We start from the raw sequence: 16,303 nt of genomic DNA on the forward strand, positions 1-16,303 counted from the left end.
CGCAAGAGACTTAGTGGTGAGTGCAACAAAGCCTTTCTGCCATAGCACTGCACTGCTCCTGATATGCTGTGCAGCACTCTGCAGGAGCAAACAAGTTCCGGCTTTCCATATCCATGCCGATCTGGTCTTCGTGGACAGCACTGTGCTGCTGGACACTCCCATGTCTCTGTCTCAAATCAGTACAATGTCCGGGCTTGGGATGTTCAGGGGTCTCTTTCCCCCTGGTGCCACACGCCAATGTCGATCTGGACGGCACTATGCTGCAGGAATCATGCAACCAAACCTAACAAAGGTCCGAAGTTTGACCGGGGGTGGCGTGTAAAGGTGAGGCCGGGTATGATGACCTGACAAGGGGATGTAATGTGGAAGGAGAGCTGTGCAAATGTGGAAGGAGAGCTGTGCAAGGAGGGGGGCAAGGGTGAGGGCTCATGATGGCACAGAGGGGCAAGGAGGTAGAGGAAAAAGACTAACAATGGAAGGTAGAGGTAGGACCAAAGGAGAGAAGCTGGACCCTGACAAAGGTGCATAAAAAGTTTTTTTTTTTTTAAAAAGGTCAATGGGGTACCACATTGTTTACTGGAAGGTGATGCATGAAGACTCTGGATGAAATGAATAGAGGTCCAAGTGAGGCATGGGCACAATGGGCTCAGTGGAGGGTGGCTGAAACGAGGAACAGACATCCTTTATAGGCTGCTTACCTCTTCCCTCTGGATTGTTGACATCCTGCACAGTCTGGTGAAGTCATGTGACCTGGAGAGACCTTTATTTAAATATGGTGCTGCGACGCTCAAACCTGGCAGTGGGCAGACAAATCTGCCAGTCCATCATGTGCTTTGGAGGGAAACTCTCCTCTGCCTAATTAATGAGGTTCCAAGCGCAGAATATGGTGCAGGATTCTGCCATTCTGGCCAGTGGGAAAGGTGCCACAGGAGCTTCTTGCCACCACACCGTTCTCCTGCCCTATGTATTTAATATAGTACCTTGTTTGTTTACACATCTAGTCGGCACTTAAAGGATTGCAGCCTTTCCTCCTTGTTTCTTTGGTCCAGTATCAATGAAAGTGATTACGAGTTTGGTGTTTCCCTAGATCGTTGGGAGGTGCATGGTAACAGATAGAGTTGGCCTGGGTTAGAGTGGGGAGCTGAGGTTTCGGGGATTTCAAACAGTGTTGGAGCTGGGCTGCTGTGTTGACAAGTCAAGATGGACCTTCTAACAAACCCACCTCCAAGCCCCTCATACATTCCATCGTGAATCTCAGAATAAATTGTGAATCCGTTCCTGTGTGAAAAGACAAAAATTCCTTATAAAACTTCACACAGGTCCTGTGTGTATTCAGCCACAAAAGCGGGCATGTCGGGTTTTACCAAGCTCTGGCAATTTTTTTTCCCCTGTGTATCTGTGATTAATTTGTACCAAGAAATAGAAATAATTCACTTTTGAGTCTTTATTTGGGGTGATGAAATGATTCAAATAAATTTAAGTTAGCAAACTAAATATTGGAATTGATGAAATATATCTAAATTTAGGGACATTTTCTCTGCTGGATTAATTTGGGTACAAACAATGGCTTAGTAGTGCAAATGTTAAATATTGCTGAAAAGAGAGACATGTTTTCTCCCGGAGTATAAATCATTGTAATCGTTCGAAATTTTGTATTCTTGTGTTTGTCCTGATAAGTGCAAAGTTAAAACTTCGGCAACCTGTCTCTCCATCGTGAGCAATATTTTGGGGGGGGGTTTCTAACAAAGGACATTACAACTGATTTGAATAAAAAATCGAGTGGGACAGTTAATAAAAAATCACAAATTTCTGAAGAAATGTTGGTTCATTGGCTTTTCAAAATAAAAAAATTGGCAATCTGTGGAGATTTCTTGAAGCAAATAGTATTTTCAGCATAGCCCGGAGTAAAATGTTCATGCGAGCAGTCTGTTGTCAAAGACACCTTCTACCATTTTTTCCTCCCCGTACTCAGACTATTGTCATTGTAGTTGCGCAACAGTTTAGAGCTAGATTGTTGCCCATGCTAAAGCACTCAACTTCTGCAAGATATCTCTAATCTAATTGACTTTGTTGCTGCAGAACAATTCGCCCTGAGCATCATGTGAGAGCAATCTACAAAGCCACTGGCTGTTCTGACAATGGAAACCATCGTGTGACTTATCTGGAGCACGTTGTTGTCCGAGTTACCATTGCACATCCTCGCCGAGGTGACCTGGCAATATATTTGACCTCCCCATCTGGAACAAAGTCCCAACTCCTATCTAACAGGTATTTGCACTAAACAATATTAGCCAAGTTTAATTTCTTGACTTCTAGCCAATGCCATGCCTTTGTAATTGCTGTTCAGGAAATGAGTTCACTGAATCAAATTAATGCTGCATTCATAAGAAACAAGGAACATTTCAGGACAGTATAAAAACGTCATTATTCTTTTAAAAATGATTTTGTAAATGGCATTGGCTTATGGAAAAGGATCTGATTCTACTCAAAGTTCAAAGGTTCATCATACATACCCACCGTCACCATGAAAGAAAGATGCGGTGCATGAGACCATACATGAGAGGCCAGATAATGCAGAATTCTTGTGCGGGAGTGGGGATGGGAGGTGATTGGTTGCTGGTGATTTAGAGTTGGAGGAGGAAAGAGTGGTGAGACCATGAATGAATTTGAACATATGAATGAGAATTTTAAATTGGGAGCAGTGAATAATCAGGAGCTGCTGTAGATAGAATACAGGCTTTTTGATTGATTGATTTATTGTCACATGTACCGAAGTACAGTGAAAAGCATTTTTCTGCAGCCAAGGGTACCTATACAGTCGACAAAAAGAATATTCGACAAAGTACATCGGCAAATAGTGATTGGTTACAGTGAAGAACAAGGGCCAAACAAAGCAAATACATGAACAAGAGCAGTATAGGGGATCAGGAATAGTGTTCTTACAGGGGACAGATCAGTCTGAGGGAGAGTCGTTGAGGAGTCTAGAAGCTGTGGGGAAGAAGCTGTTCCTATGTCTGGATGTGTGGGTCTTCAGACTTCTGTACATTATGCCTGATGGAAGGGTCTGGAAGAGGGCAAAGCCTGGGTGTGAGGGGTCACTGACAATACTGTCTGCCTTCCTGAGGCAGCGGGGTGTAGACAGAATCAATGGAAGAGTGGCAAGCTTGTGTGATGCGTTGGGCTGAGTTCACCACACTGCAGTTTCTTGCAATCTTGGGCTGAGTAGTTGCCATACCAATCTGCGATGTAGCCGGATATGATGCTCTCTATGGCACTAGTCTTCAGGCGTACAGTCAATATGTTGTCAGGCCTGTAGCCTTTGCTGCATCTAATGTGCTTAGACAGTTCTTGTTAGTACATGCAGTGCATTGCACTAACTGAGTACTGGCTTCTGTGATCATGCAGATCTCCGGAGGAAGGACAGATCAGTCATTTACTCATCCACTACTAGATGAAGATGGTTGCAGATGTTCCAGCCTTGTATTTTGCGCTGACATGCTAGACTCCCCTATCGTTGAGGTTGGGAATGTACATGGGGACTCCTTCTCACTTTAACTATCTATCACCATTCACAACTGTGTGACAGGACCATGGAGCTTTTATCTGACCTGTTGCTTCTGGGATTGTTTATCTCTTCTATAGCATTCTACTTCTGCTATTCAGGAAACCTGTAGTCTTGAGTTGTAACTTCAGAAGCTTGGCATCTAATTTTTAGATAAGCATGGTGCAGCTTGTGGCATGTTCTTCAACAATCATCGAACCATGGTTGGCCATGGCCTAATGGTAGAGTGACAACATGATAGACCCTGAAGTTATGGATTGTAATAGAATTCTGCTCTTGATGGCCCACAATTACCCAGTTTTGAGCTGCTGGATCTGTCCTGCATTTGTCCTATTTGATAGTACCATGCAACACAGGTAAGCTGCCCAGGTGTGAAGATGAGACCGTTTCTCCATAAGGTTGTCACTCCTACCAACAACGTCATGGACAGACAGAACTACGACAGTTAGATTGACGAGGCCAAGGTCAGGTAGAATTTTCCCATGTGCTGGTTTTCTCACCACCTGTCGCAGGCACAGTCTGGCAACTATGTCCTTAAGGACATGTTTAGTGGTGCTTCTGAGGCACATTTGGTGTCGAAGATTGAAGTCTCTGACCCAGAGTACATTCTGTGCCCTTGCTGTCCTCAGTGTTTCTTTAAAGTGGCGTTGAATGTGAAAGAGGACTGATTCATCAGTTGTGGGGGGACCACAGGTGGTAATTAACCAGCATTTCTGTTGCCCACATTTGACCTGATGCCATATAGTTTCATAGTGTCTGGAGCCAACGTTGAGGACTTCCAGAACTATTCCTGCCCGACTGCTTACCATTGTCCTGCCCATCTCTGTTGGGCCTGTCCTGTTGATGGAGCAGGGCACCCAGGGATGGTGATGGAAGAGTCTGGGACATTCGCTGAAATGTGTGATTCTGTGAGTATGATTCTGGACTCTTTTTCAGCCATTGCGACTGGGACAGCTCTTCCAAATTTGGCACAAGTTCCCAGATCTTGGTGTGAAAGACTTTAAAGGATCAGCTTGGCCGCACTTTGTTGAGTCCTAATCCCATGCCTAGGGTTGATGTTGGGTGGCTTTTCCAATTTTATTCTAGTATTTTTTCAAACATTAATAACTGAATGGCTTGCTAGGTCATTTCAGACGGCATTGAAGAGTCAACCACATGGCTATAGTCTGGAGTCATAGGGTAAGGACAAGGTGTTCAAGAACATTAACGAACGACACTCTGGTAGTTCGATAATCATTATTGCGATGCTAACCATTAATTAACTAGATGAATTTAAGTTCCAAGCTGCAGTGGTGGGAATTTATCATGTGACCCAGGGTTATGGGTCCCTGTCCCTGATGCACCAGAGAAAACATCCTATCTGGCTGCATCACAGCCTGGTATGGCAACTGCTCAGCCCAAGTCCGTAAGAAACTACTGAGATTCATGAGTACAGCCCAGTACATCACGTGAATCCGTCTCCCATCCATTGACTCTATCTACATCTCCCGCTGTTTTGGGAAAGCAAGCAGCATAATCAAAGACCCTTCCCACACTCTACTCCAACTTCTTACATCGGGCAGGAGATACAAAAGTCTGAGAACCCACACTATGCTCATCCAGTGCATATGCCTATGTATTTACGTGCCTATGTATTTACGTTATGTATTTATGTATGTTCCATGTTTTTTTTCATGTATGGAATGATCTATCTGGACTGTACGCAGAACAATGCTTTTCACTGCATCTCGGTACACGTGACAAAAGAACAAATCCAGAATCAGTTAGTAGCCACTGGCCTCTGGATTGCTAGCCTAGGAACATAAGAACTATGTTAGTGTACCCCCTTTAAACTGAGTACTTCCAGTAAATGAAAGCCTAATTTAAAAATATGCTCCAGCTCCTTCTGCTGACCATTCCCCCTCACATGCACACACACAAGCCACCAATAGTTTGCTTTTATATAACATCTATACAGAGCCACAGAACCTTCACAGTGCAAAAAAGGGGCCATTTGGCCCATCGGGTCTGCACTCGCCCTCTGAAAAAGCATTCTATCTAGTTGCTCTCCGTTGTCTTATCCCCATGAATTTGCACACACTTTTCAGATTACAATCCAATACCCTTTTGAGTACCTCAATCAAACATGCCTCCACCACTTTCTGAGGAAGCTAATTCCAGATTCTAACCACCCTCTGGGCGAAAAAGCTCTTCCTCACATCACTTCTATTCCTTTTGTCCATGACTTTGAATCTGTGCCCTCTAGCTCTTGATGTACTCTTGAGAGAGAACAGTTTCTCAGGATTTAACTTGTCCACACCCCTCAGGATCTTGTAATGCCTCTATCAATCTCCCCTCAGCCTTCTCTTCTCCAAGGAAAACATAACCAACCTCTCCAATCGGAGTGGCACAGTGGTTAGCATGCTTCCACACAGCCTCGGGGACCTGGGTTCAATTCTTGTCTTGGGTGACAGTACAACTCCAGACTTTCTCAACATGTCTGCATGGGTTTCCTCCTTCAGTTCAAACTTGTGCAGGTTAGGTGGATTGGCCATGTTAAATTGGCCCATAGGTTGGGTTGCATTACAGGGATAGGGTGGGGGCCTGACCATAGGTAGGGAGCTCTTTCAGAGGTTTGGGGCAGACTCAATGGATTGAATGACCTCCTTCTGCACTGTGGGGATTCTATGATCCTCATAGCAGCAGTTGTTTATCCTTGAAATCATTCTTGTGATTCTACTCTGTACTCTGAACAATGCGTTCACATTCATCCTCAAGTGTGGAACCCAGAACTAGATGCAGTACACTAGATGAGGCCTAATGAGTGTCTTCAAATTCAACATGACCTCCTTACTGTTGTACTCAATATCCCTATTAATAAAAACAAGGATTCCATATGATTTATTAACTGCTCTCTCAACTTCAATATCTTCAGAACATATACACTCTGATCCATAGAATCATAGAAATTACAGTGCAGAAGGATCCCTTTGTTCCTGCACCTCCTTTAGAATTTCTCCCTTTATTTTTGTGGTAGTATCAGGTATTGCGGTACCCGAGAGGCTGTAGACCATTGGGTAAGCCTAGCAGCTTGCCATTGGATGTTTGGTATGTGGCTCCGCCCTGACAGGCGGGGTATCAGAACAGATGCCGTCCCAGCAGCCCTCATTCTGTACCGAAGCTGCTGGGGAACAGATCTAGTCTATTAAAGCCTTCAGTTATGATACAACCTCGTCTTTGAGTTTAATTGATCGTGCATCAATTTAATCGACTACACTTAAGCTGAAAGAATGGATCTCCGAATCAAGCCGGAGTGTCTACAACTCAGCCCCCACGCGGAGAACTCGGCTGCGATTTTTAAGCACTGGCTGGCGTGCTTTAAAGGCTACCTCGATACGGCCGGAGTCACCCCCTCAGGAGAACAGAAACTGCATCTTCTGCACTCGAGAGTAAGCCCTGGAATCTTCTCCCTCATCGTGGAGGCGGAGGACTATGATGATGCGATCAAACTATTAAAGGGACATTATATATGCCCTGTGAACCAGGTCTACGCACGTCACCTGCTTGCAACTAGATGGCAAAGCCCAGGGGAATCGCTGGAGGACTTCTACCGTGCGCTACTAGTGCTAGGCAGAAACTGTGGCTGCCCGCAAGTTTCGGGCAGCGAGCACAAGGAACATCTAATCCGGGATGCCTTCGAAGCAGGTATGAGCTCTTCAGAGATCCGACAAAGACTTTAAGAAAAGGACACCCTGGGACTGAGAGAGGCACGGGCCCTGGCAGAGTCCATGGATGTTGCCTCCCAAAACGCGCAGTCCTATGCGCCCGCCCGCGCGGCGGCCCCCTGGACTGCGTGGCATCCCGCAGCAGCAGCCCCATTGACCTTCCCCGTGTCCCCGCAGGCTTGCGCTGTAAGACGGCCCACTAGCTCCGTTGGGCCCCGTTGCTTCTTCTGCAGGCAGGCGAAACACCCCTGCCAGCGCTGTCCAGCCCGCACCTCCACCTGCAAAGGGTGCGGCAAGAAGGGCCACTTTGTGGGGGTCTGCCAAGCACGAGCTGTGGCCGCGGTCTCCAACGACTCCGGACCGCCGCGGCAACCTTCCCTTCAGGCCCTAGGCGGCCAGCACTCACCGCCACCCCCCTCTCAGAGGACCACGCCCGACCCACGGCCGTGGCCATCTTGCCCCTCTGACACCATGCTGGACGGATGGGCGCCGCCATTTTGTCCATCCCCGCCACCATTTTGTACATCGCCGACCACCATGCGCGATCCATGGGAGACGCCACCTTGGATGGGGCCCCAGGCCCCCAGCACAGCCGACTACATGCTGCCCGATCGCAACCCACAACTGCTCCATCTGGCCTCGGTGACGCTGAACCAAAATCGACCTCGGACACTCGCAACAGCAACGACGACTATCTTCATCAACGGCCACGAGACGTCTTGCCTGATCGACTCTGGGAGCACGGAGAGCTTTATACACCCCGACACGGTAAGGCGCTGTTCACTTGTTACCCACCCTGTAAACCAAAGAATCTCCCTGGCCTCCGAGTCACACTCGGTGGAGATAAAGGGGTTTTGCCTAGCAAACCTCACTGTCCAAGGCAGGAAATTCAACAATTTCTGCCTTTATGTCCTGCCGCACCTCTGTGCGGCTACACTCCTGGGGTTAGACTTCCAATGTAACTTGCAAAGCTTCACTTTTAAATTCGGCGGCCCTATAGTCCCCCCTTACTGTCTGCGGCCTCGCGACCCTTAAAGTCGACCCGCCTTCCCTGTTTGCGAACCTCACCCCGGATTGCAAACCCGTCGCAGACTGTACAGTGCCCAGGACCGGACCTTCATCAGGTCAAAGGTCCAAAGGCTACTGAGGGAAGAGGTCATTGAAGCTAGCAACTGTCCCTGGAGAGCTCAAGTAGTGGTGGTAAAGACCGGGGAGAAACATAGGATGGTCATTGACTACAGTCATAGAATCATAGAAGTTTACAGCATGGAAACAGGCCCTTCGGCCCAACCAGTCCATGCCGCCCAGTTTTTTACCATTAAGCTAGTCCCAGTTGCCCGCACTTGGCCCATAACCCTCTATACCCATCTTACCCATGTAACCATCTAAATGCTTTCAGACCATCAACAGGTTTACGCTAGTCCCAGTTGCCCGCACTTGGCCCATAACCCTCTATACCCATCTTACCCATGTAACCATCTAAATGCTTTCAGACCATCAACAGGTTTACGCAGCTGGATGCGTACCCTCCCCCCCCCCCCCCCCCCCCCCCCCCGGCATATCCGACCTGGTGAACCGGATCGCGCAATACAAGGTCTTCTCCACGGTGGATCTCCAGTCCGCCTACCATCAGCTACCTCTCCGCACTAGTGACCGCAAGTACACAGTCTTCGAAGCAAATGGGCGGCTCTACCAATTTTTAAGGGTTCCCTTTGGTGTCACTAATGGGGTCTCGGTCTTCCAATGCGAGATGGACCGAATGGTTGACCGGTACGGCTTACACGCAACGTTCCCGTATCTTGATAACGTCACCATCTGCGGCCATGACCAGCAGGACCACGACACCAACTTCCGAAAATTTCTCCAGACCGCGAAAATCCTTAATTTAACGTACAATAAGGATAAATGCGTCTTTAGCACTGACCGCCTAGCCATTCTCGGCTACGTAGTGCGAAATGGAGTTATAGGCCCCGACCCTGAACGCATGCGCCCCCTTATGGAGTTCCCCTACCCTCACTGCCCCAAGGCCCTGAAGCGCTGCCTCGGGTTTTTCAGTTATTACGCCCAGTGGGTCCCCAACTACGCAGACAAAGCCAGACCCCTGATCCAGTCCACAACCTTCCCCCTGTCGATGGAGGCCCGCCAGGCCTTCTGCCGCATCAAAGCAGACATTGCAAAGGCCACGATGCGCGCCATCGACGAGTCCCTCCTCTTCCAGGTCGAGAGCGATGCGTCCGACGTAGCTCTGGCGGCCACCATCAACCAAACAGGCAGACCCGTGGCCTTCTTCTCCCGTACCCTCCATGCTTCAGAAATTCGTCATTCTTCGGTCGAAAAGGAGGCACAAGCCATAGTTGAAGCTGTGCGCCATTGGAGGCATTACCTGGCCGGCAGGAGATTCACTCTACTCACTGACCAACGGTCGGTAGCGTTCATGTTTGATAATGCACAGCGGGGCAAGATAAAGAACGACAAGATCTTGTGGTGGAGGATAGAACTCCATCGACAACTACGAGATCTTGTACCGTCCTGGGAAGCTAAACGAGCCTCCCGATGCCCTGTCCCGCGGCACGTGTGCCACTGCACAAGTGGACCGCCTCCGAGAGCTCCACGAGGACCTCTGCCACCCGGGGGTCACTCGCTTTTTCCACTTCATTAAGGCCCGCAACCTGCCCTACTCCATCGAGGAGGTCAGGACAGTCACCAGGGACTGCCAAATCTGCGCGGAGTGCAAACCGCACTTCTACCGGCCAGAGAGGGCGCACCTGATAAAGGCTTCCCGTCCCTTTGAACGCCTCAGTATGGACTTCAAAGGCCCTCCCCCCCCCCCCCCCCCTCCACCGACCGCAACACGTATTTCCTGAACGTGATTGACACGTACTCCCGGTTCCCGTTCGCCATCCCCTGCCCCGACATGACCACTACCACTGTCATCAAGGCCCTCCAGGGTATCTTTACACTGTTTGGGTTCCTCGCGTACATACACAGTGATAGGGGGTCCTCCTTTATGAACGACGAACTGCGCCAATTCCTGCTCAGCAAGGGCATCGCCTCAAGCAGGACGACCAGTTGCTACCCTCGGGGAGACGGGCAGGTAGAGAGGAAGAACGAAACGGTCTGGAAGACCGTTCTACTGGCCCTGCGGTCCAGGAGTCTCCCGCTGGCAGGAAGTCCTCCTGGAGGCCCTCCACGCCATTCGGTCGCTGCTCTGTACAACTACCAATCAGACACCTCATGAACGTCTCCTTGTCTTCCCCAGGAAGTCCTCCTCCGGGACCTCGCTCCCAACCTGGCTAGCGACACCCGGACCCATCCTGCTTCGGAAACACGTGCGGGCGCACAAGTCGGACCCGTTGGTCGAGAGGGTTCACCTGCTGCATGCTAACCCCCAGTACGCCTACGTGGCGTTCCCTGACGGCCGGCAAGATACAGTCTCCCTCCAGCACCTGGCGCCGCTGGAACCCCACGCGCACCCGAACCATTAACCCCCCCCCCTCCCCCACAGCACCTCACTGGGGGGTCGGTCCTCCATTCGCTCCTACCTAGGCCATCCCACCCACCGACGCCCCCCTCTCGGGTCAACCATTTGCCCCACCAGCGCCGCCTAGGGGTGACTAAGCTGCCATGGACGATGAAGCCACGCTCCTGGAGTCGCAGAGGCCCGGACCCCCACCAGAACCGCCACAGAGGCTCAGACGATCCAGGAGGATGACCAGACCACCCGACCGACTGATTGTTACACTGTAACTGTAACTGTACATGAACACTGACTATATACATCTGCCATACTTGTAAATACTCACGGTACCTCCATATCTGATCATACCATGTTAAATGCAATTGCAACCACTGGCCACCACCCCCGCCGGATTCTTTTTTAACAGGGGGTGAATGTAGTAGTATCAGGTATTGCAGTACTCGAGAGGCTGTAGACCATTGGGTAAGCCTAGCAGCTTGCCATTGGATGTTTGGTATGTGGCTCCACCCTGACAGGCGGGGTATAAGAACAGATGCCGTCCCAGCAGCCCTCATTCTGTACCGAAGCTGCTGGGGAACAGATCTAGTCCATTAAAGCCTTCAGTTATGATACAACCTCGTCTTCGAGTTTGATTGATCGTGCATCAATTTTGCACTGTCTCTCCACATTCTTCCTGTCAAAATATATCATTGCACACTTCTTTGCATCAACCTTAATCAGCCATTTGTCTATGTCATAGAAACATAGAATTTACAGTGCAGAAGAAGGCCATTTGGCCCACCGGGCTTGCACCAGCCCGTGGAAAGAGCACCCTACTTAATCCCATGCCTCCATACCCTATCCCTGTAACCCAGTAACCCCACCTAACCTTTTATGGGCACTAGGGGGCAATCCACCTAATCTGCACATATTTGGTCTGTGGGAAGAAACCCGAGCACCCGGAGGAAACCCCCACAGACACTGGGAGAATGTGCAAACTCCACACAGACAGTCACCCGAGGCCAGAATTGAACCAGAGACCTGGAGCTGTGAGGCAGCAGTGCTAATCACTGTGCCACCATGCCGCCATTATCCTTTTGTACAATGTAGAGAAGTGTCCCAAAGCGTGTCACAGAGGAGTAATCATTAAATAAAATGTATGCTGATCTAAAGGGTTTACATTAGGATGACATACCAAAAAGCTTGGTTAGAGGTGGATTTTTCTGAGGTTTTAAAAGAAGAGGTGAAGATTTGAAGGGTTTAAAGAAGTGTTTCCAGCACAAGGAACCCTGCAGTCTTGGACGTCATTGATGCAGATGGTGGGGGTGAAACGCTCAAGAGACCAGATCTGGAGCAATGGAGAGTTAAGTGAGTTGTAGGTCTGGAGGAGGTTGGGGAAAAGAACGACACAATCAAGGGATTTAAACATGAGGATGATGGTGAATTTGAAGCATTGTTACACGCTTGAGTCAATAAAGATCCCGAAAGATGTGCTGTTAGGTCATTTGGACATTCTGAATTCTCCCTCTGTGTACCTGAACAGGCGCCAAAATGTGGCGACTAGGGGATTTTCACAGTAACGTTATTGCAGTGTTAATGTAAGCCTACTTGTGACAAAGATTATTATTATTAAAGATAAAGAAGCACAAGAGTAATGGGTGAGTGAATCTCATGTTTGATAGGGAACAGGCTGCAGAATTTTGAATGATGGTTATGAAGAATGAAAGAATGGGAAACTAGCCAGAAGAACATTGGTAGTATTGGGTTCTCTCACTGGAGCATGATATCTCACTCAGTGAAAATGTTTCCAACTCACTATAATACCCTTCTCAGTGGATGTATTTGAGCTGATGCTAGACGGGCATTGTAATATGATGGAGCTGATGATGATTGGAAAAAACTCAGCCCTTGCTTCGAAACTCTAGCTTCTTCCTATAAGGCAACCCCAGTACTTCACAAACACAAAAGCTAGTTTCCTTGGCAAAATATACATTGAGAATAATAGCCATTACTGTACTTTGAAAACCATATGGAGCTTAAATGAAAAGCCCCTAGTCCTGCCTTTATCTTTGTACCTTACCTCCTACTTTATCATGTATTGCATACCTTGTTTGTGTGCAGTACTACAGTTTGTCTACAGTACCCCTAACTCTCTTGAGGCTGCCTGATATTTCCCTCCCAAGTGTGGGTGGGTGAAGGCAGGGATTACTGAAGATGAATTTGAAGAAATATATATAAATTAACGATGAGTTGCTTTTAACACTCCTAGAGAGGCTTCACATAACCTTGTGTAATAACGTTCCCTTCTATTGTCCACATGGGATTAGAATATAGAAAATGGTACCTTTTAGCAGGCTAAAAAAATTCCTTGCAGTTTAACACATGTTTAAGATAGTGTTCTAAAATGTCTGAAACAGTCTTGTTAAAAAAAAATATTTCCATGGTAATCCGTTTCTAGGAAAGGACAGAAAGTTTTCATTAGCCTATTTAGTGTGTCTGGATTTCCTCTCAAGTTCCTTTTGCCAGCTGATGAGTGGCTGGAGCTATTCCTGAGAGAAAACAGCTGCTCAATGGATAATTTATCTAATATCTGCAGGTGCAGAGCAGGCAAAGGCCCACTACTGTGTTGAAACTGGTTTTGTTAAAAGTATTCCACTCCATTACTGCACCATACACCGATCACTTGTGTGTCAAGTACTAATTCACTAGGTTGGAAGCTCTTAACACAACCAGCAGTGCTCAGTTTATTGTGCAACCATCGGCTTGCAGTGCTGCACAACCTGTGTGTGTAATCAGTGTGACCCCTGCTCATGACAAAGTTGATTCTAAACTATTGCAAATACAAGTTGAAGTTTTCTTCAGCTAAAGTACACAAGATCTATTATGGCGGCTGAAATCAGAGCTGCCAGAGGGAATTGTTCCAAGATCTATTAACTCTTTCCTTTGTGGAATCACCAGCTTCTGCATGTATACACAGTGTGCTGGTATTTCCCAGTATACCTGGTCTGATTCGTATACAATATTTGCACAATGCCTCGCCTGAGTTTTAAATTGATCCCAATTTACGTCAGCAGATATCGTCATGAACAGGACTGGAAAATTTGAAGAGTTGTAGTCTTTTAATAGGTCTCCAAAGTTACTCATTTCCCCCCCCCCCCCCCCGCCCCAATTGATGATACCCATCGGTGTTGGGGTCAGAAACCCTGCTACCAGACTTTGACTCTCTTGTTTACTATTGGGACTTAAACATGTAACTGGGATATATTTTTTTTTAATTTTAAAATTCTAAAATCAGTACAAGTGGCAAACCCAAGTGCCTCACTTATGTCTTTAATGGAAGTATTTCCATCATCCTTAGCTTGCTCGATCTGCACATGATTCCAACCTCACATCAAAACAGTCTTAACGCTTTCAGAAATTGCCTAGGAAGCCAGTCATAATAAACAATTGAGTTCATGAACGCTTTCCGTCACCTAAGTAATATATGCCAGCTTTATTGGCAATGTTCATATCCCAAGATGATTTTTTTTTTTTAATGTTAAAATGACTTGTAAGAAAGATAGGGGACAGGATTCTCTGAGTCTCCATGTCGAAATGTCGAATCGTCACAGGGGCGGAGAATGGGCGTCGACACCGAAATCCGGCGCGATCCCACTCCCGCGATTCTCCGCCCCCCCGTGGGTGCACGCAATCTCGTGGGGGGCTTTTATTTGGTGCCAGTCCGTGATGTGGGTCCACCATGTCGCGTGGGGTGGCCGACGCAGACCGCCGCCGTGCGCATGCGCGGACCCCCGACCGAAAGTATCGGCAGCCGGAGATACGACGTCTATTCGGGGGCCCTGCTAGCCCCTCCAGGTCGGAGAATCACTCTGGACTTTCTTCAGATAGTCCAGAGTGATTCCCCGCGTTTTCACGCTGGAGTGGGGACAGATCCCCATTATTGGAGAATCCCGCCCAGGCTCATTGTTTTCATAAGCAAAAAAAAATCCTCTTGTTTGTCAACTTAATAAAATCCCGAAATAACCACAAACAAATACAACTCACTATTATAGTCCAACAGCCTTAAGACATAGGAGCAGAATTAGGCCACTCGGCCCATCGCGTCTGCTCTGCCATTCAATCATGGCTGGTATTTTTCTCATCACCATTCTCCTGCCTTCTTCCCATAACCCCTGATCCCCTTATTAATCAAGAACCTATCTATCTCTGTCTTAAAGACACTGTGATTTGGCCTCCACAGCCTTCTGCGGCAAAGAGTTCCACAGATTCATCACCCTCTGGCTGAAGAAATTCCTTCTCATCTCTGTTTTAAAGGATCGTCCCTTTAGTCTGAGATTGTGTCTTCTGCTTCTTGTTTTTCCTACAAGTGGAAACATCCTCTTCACGTCCACTCTATCCAGGCCTCGCATTAACCTGTAAGTTTCAATAAGATCCCCATGTGTCATTTATTCTGAATGATTCCACTCTTGTTTTCTTTGTGTGGGCTGCCCTATTGTTGTAATGTTTGATAACCTGTCTCCAATATTACCAGCAGGTGAAGTGTCCTTTGAAATTGAAACTAGAGAGATGAAACAGGGCAGGTGGTACTCGTCTTCTTTAACAATTTTAGGTTGTGGGGCGCAATTCTCCCATCGGGAGACTAAGTCCCGACGGCGGAGTGAAAACCGCTCCCAGCCCCCTATTCTCCCGCCCCCGGGGGCTAGGAGCGGCGCCGCGTCATTCACGCGTGCCGGGCCTTGGCGCCGCGTAAAAGCGGCACCGCGTAAATGACGCGACCGGCGCCACATTAATGACGTCGCCCGCGCATGCGTGGGTTACCCGGTGCCAACCCACGCATGCGCGGTTGCCGTCCTCCCTGCGGCCGCCCCGCAAGAAGATGTCGGATGGATCTTGCGGGCGGCAGAGGAAAGGAGGTCCTCCTTCAGAGAGGCCGGCCCGCCGATCGGTGGGCACCGATTGTGGGCCAGACCCCTTTTGAAGCCCCCCCCCAGTGCAGGAACCCCACACCACAGGCCGCCCCCCCCCAGCGTTCCCCCGCTGTTTCCGCCGGAAGCGACCAGGTGTGGATGGCGTCGGCGGGAACCTGTCGTGTTAGGCAGGCCGCTCGGCCCATCCGGGCCGGAGAATCGCCGCTCGCCCGTTACCAACGGAAAGCGGCGATTCTCCCAGCGGCCAGCCGTGATTCTCGCCGCGCCAGTTTGGGGGGGGGTGGGAGAATCGCGTGCGGGCATCGGGGCGGCGTGGCGGGACTCGCGTAGCGCCCGGGCGATTCTCCCACCCGGCGTGGGGGGGGGGGGGAGAATTCCGCCCCGGTTTCCACTTCTCCAAATTACAATAGATACCATTTTGAAATTGAGCTTGAGTGCATTTAGCCATGGGAATGTTTATAATTTATTTTGATGAAATTCTAAATTCTGGCTGTTTGTTAACTTCATTTTTTAATTTGTAAAATTGGTGAATGGAACATTGAAATATTTCTGGCAGCTTTAAGCTCCATTTGGCAAGCATCTATTTTTAATAATTGTAGGGAAAGAAAATCAATAAAGATAGCATTTGCTGTAATTTTCATTGTGAGAAAGG

At 48.4% G+C, this 16,303-nt stretch overlaps 1 protein-coding gene across 4 annotated transcripts in view; it reads left to right on the forward strand.

Moving 5' to 3' along the window:
* The window catches only part of pcsk5b (proprotein convertase subtilisin/kexin type 5b), a 602,404-nt gene that overhangs the window by 289,758 nt on the left and 296,343 nt on the right, over positions 1 to 16,303 (forward strand). For all 4 annotated transcript variants that reach the window (XM_072516608.1, XM_072516609.1, XM_072516611.1 and 1 more), the window contains exon 12: positions 2,080 to 2,268. In XM_072516608.1, coding sequence (XP_072372709.1) covers positions 2,080 to 2,268 — 189 coding nt within the window. The remainder of the gene's footprint in view (positions 1 to 2,079; positions 2,269 to 16,303) is intronic.

The sequence above is a fragment of the Scyliorhinus torazame genome, chromosome 9, assembly GCF_047496885.1.
Source record: "Scyliorhinus torazame isolate Kashiwa2021f chromosome 9, sScyTor2.1, whole genome shotgun sequence".
NCBI lineage: Eukaryota > Metazoa > Chordata > Chondrichthyes > Carcharhiniformes > Scyliorhinidae > Scyliorhinus > Scyliorhinus torazame.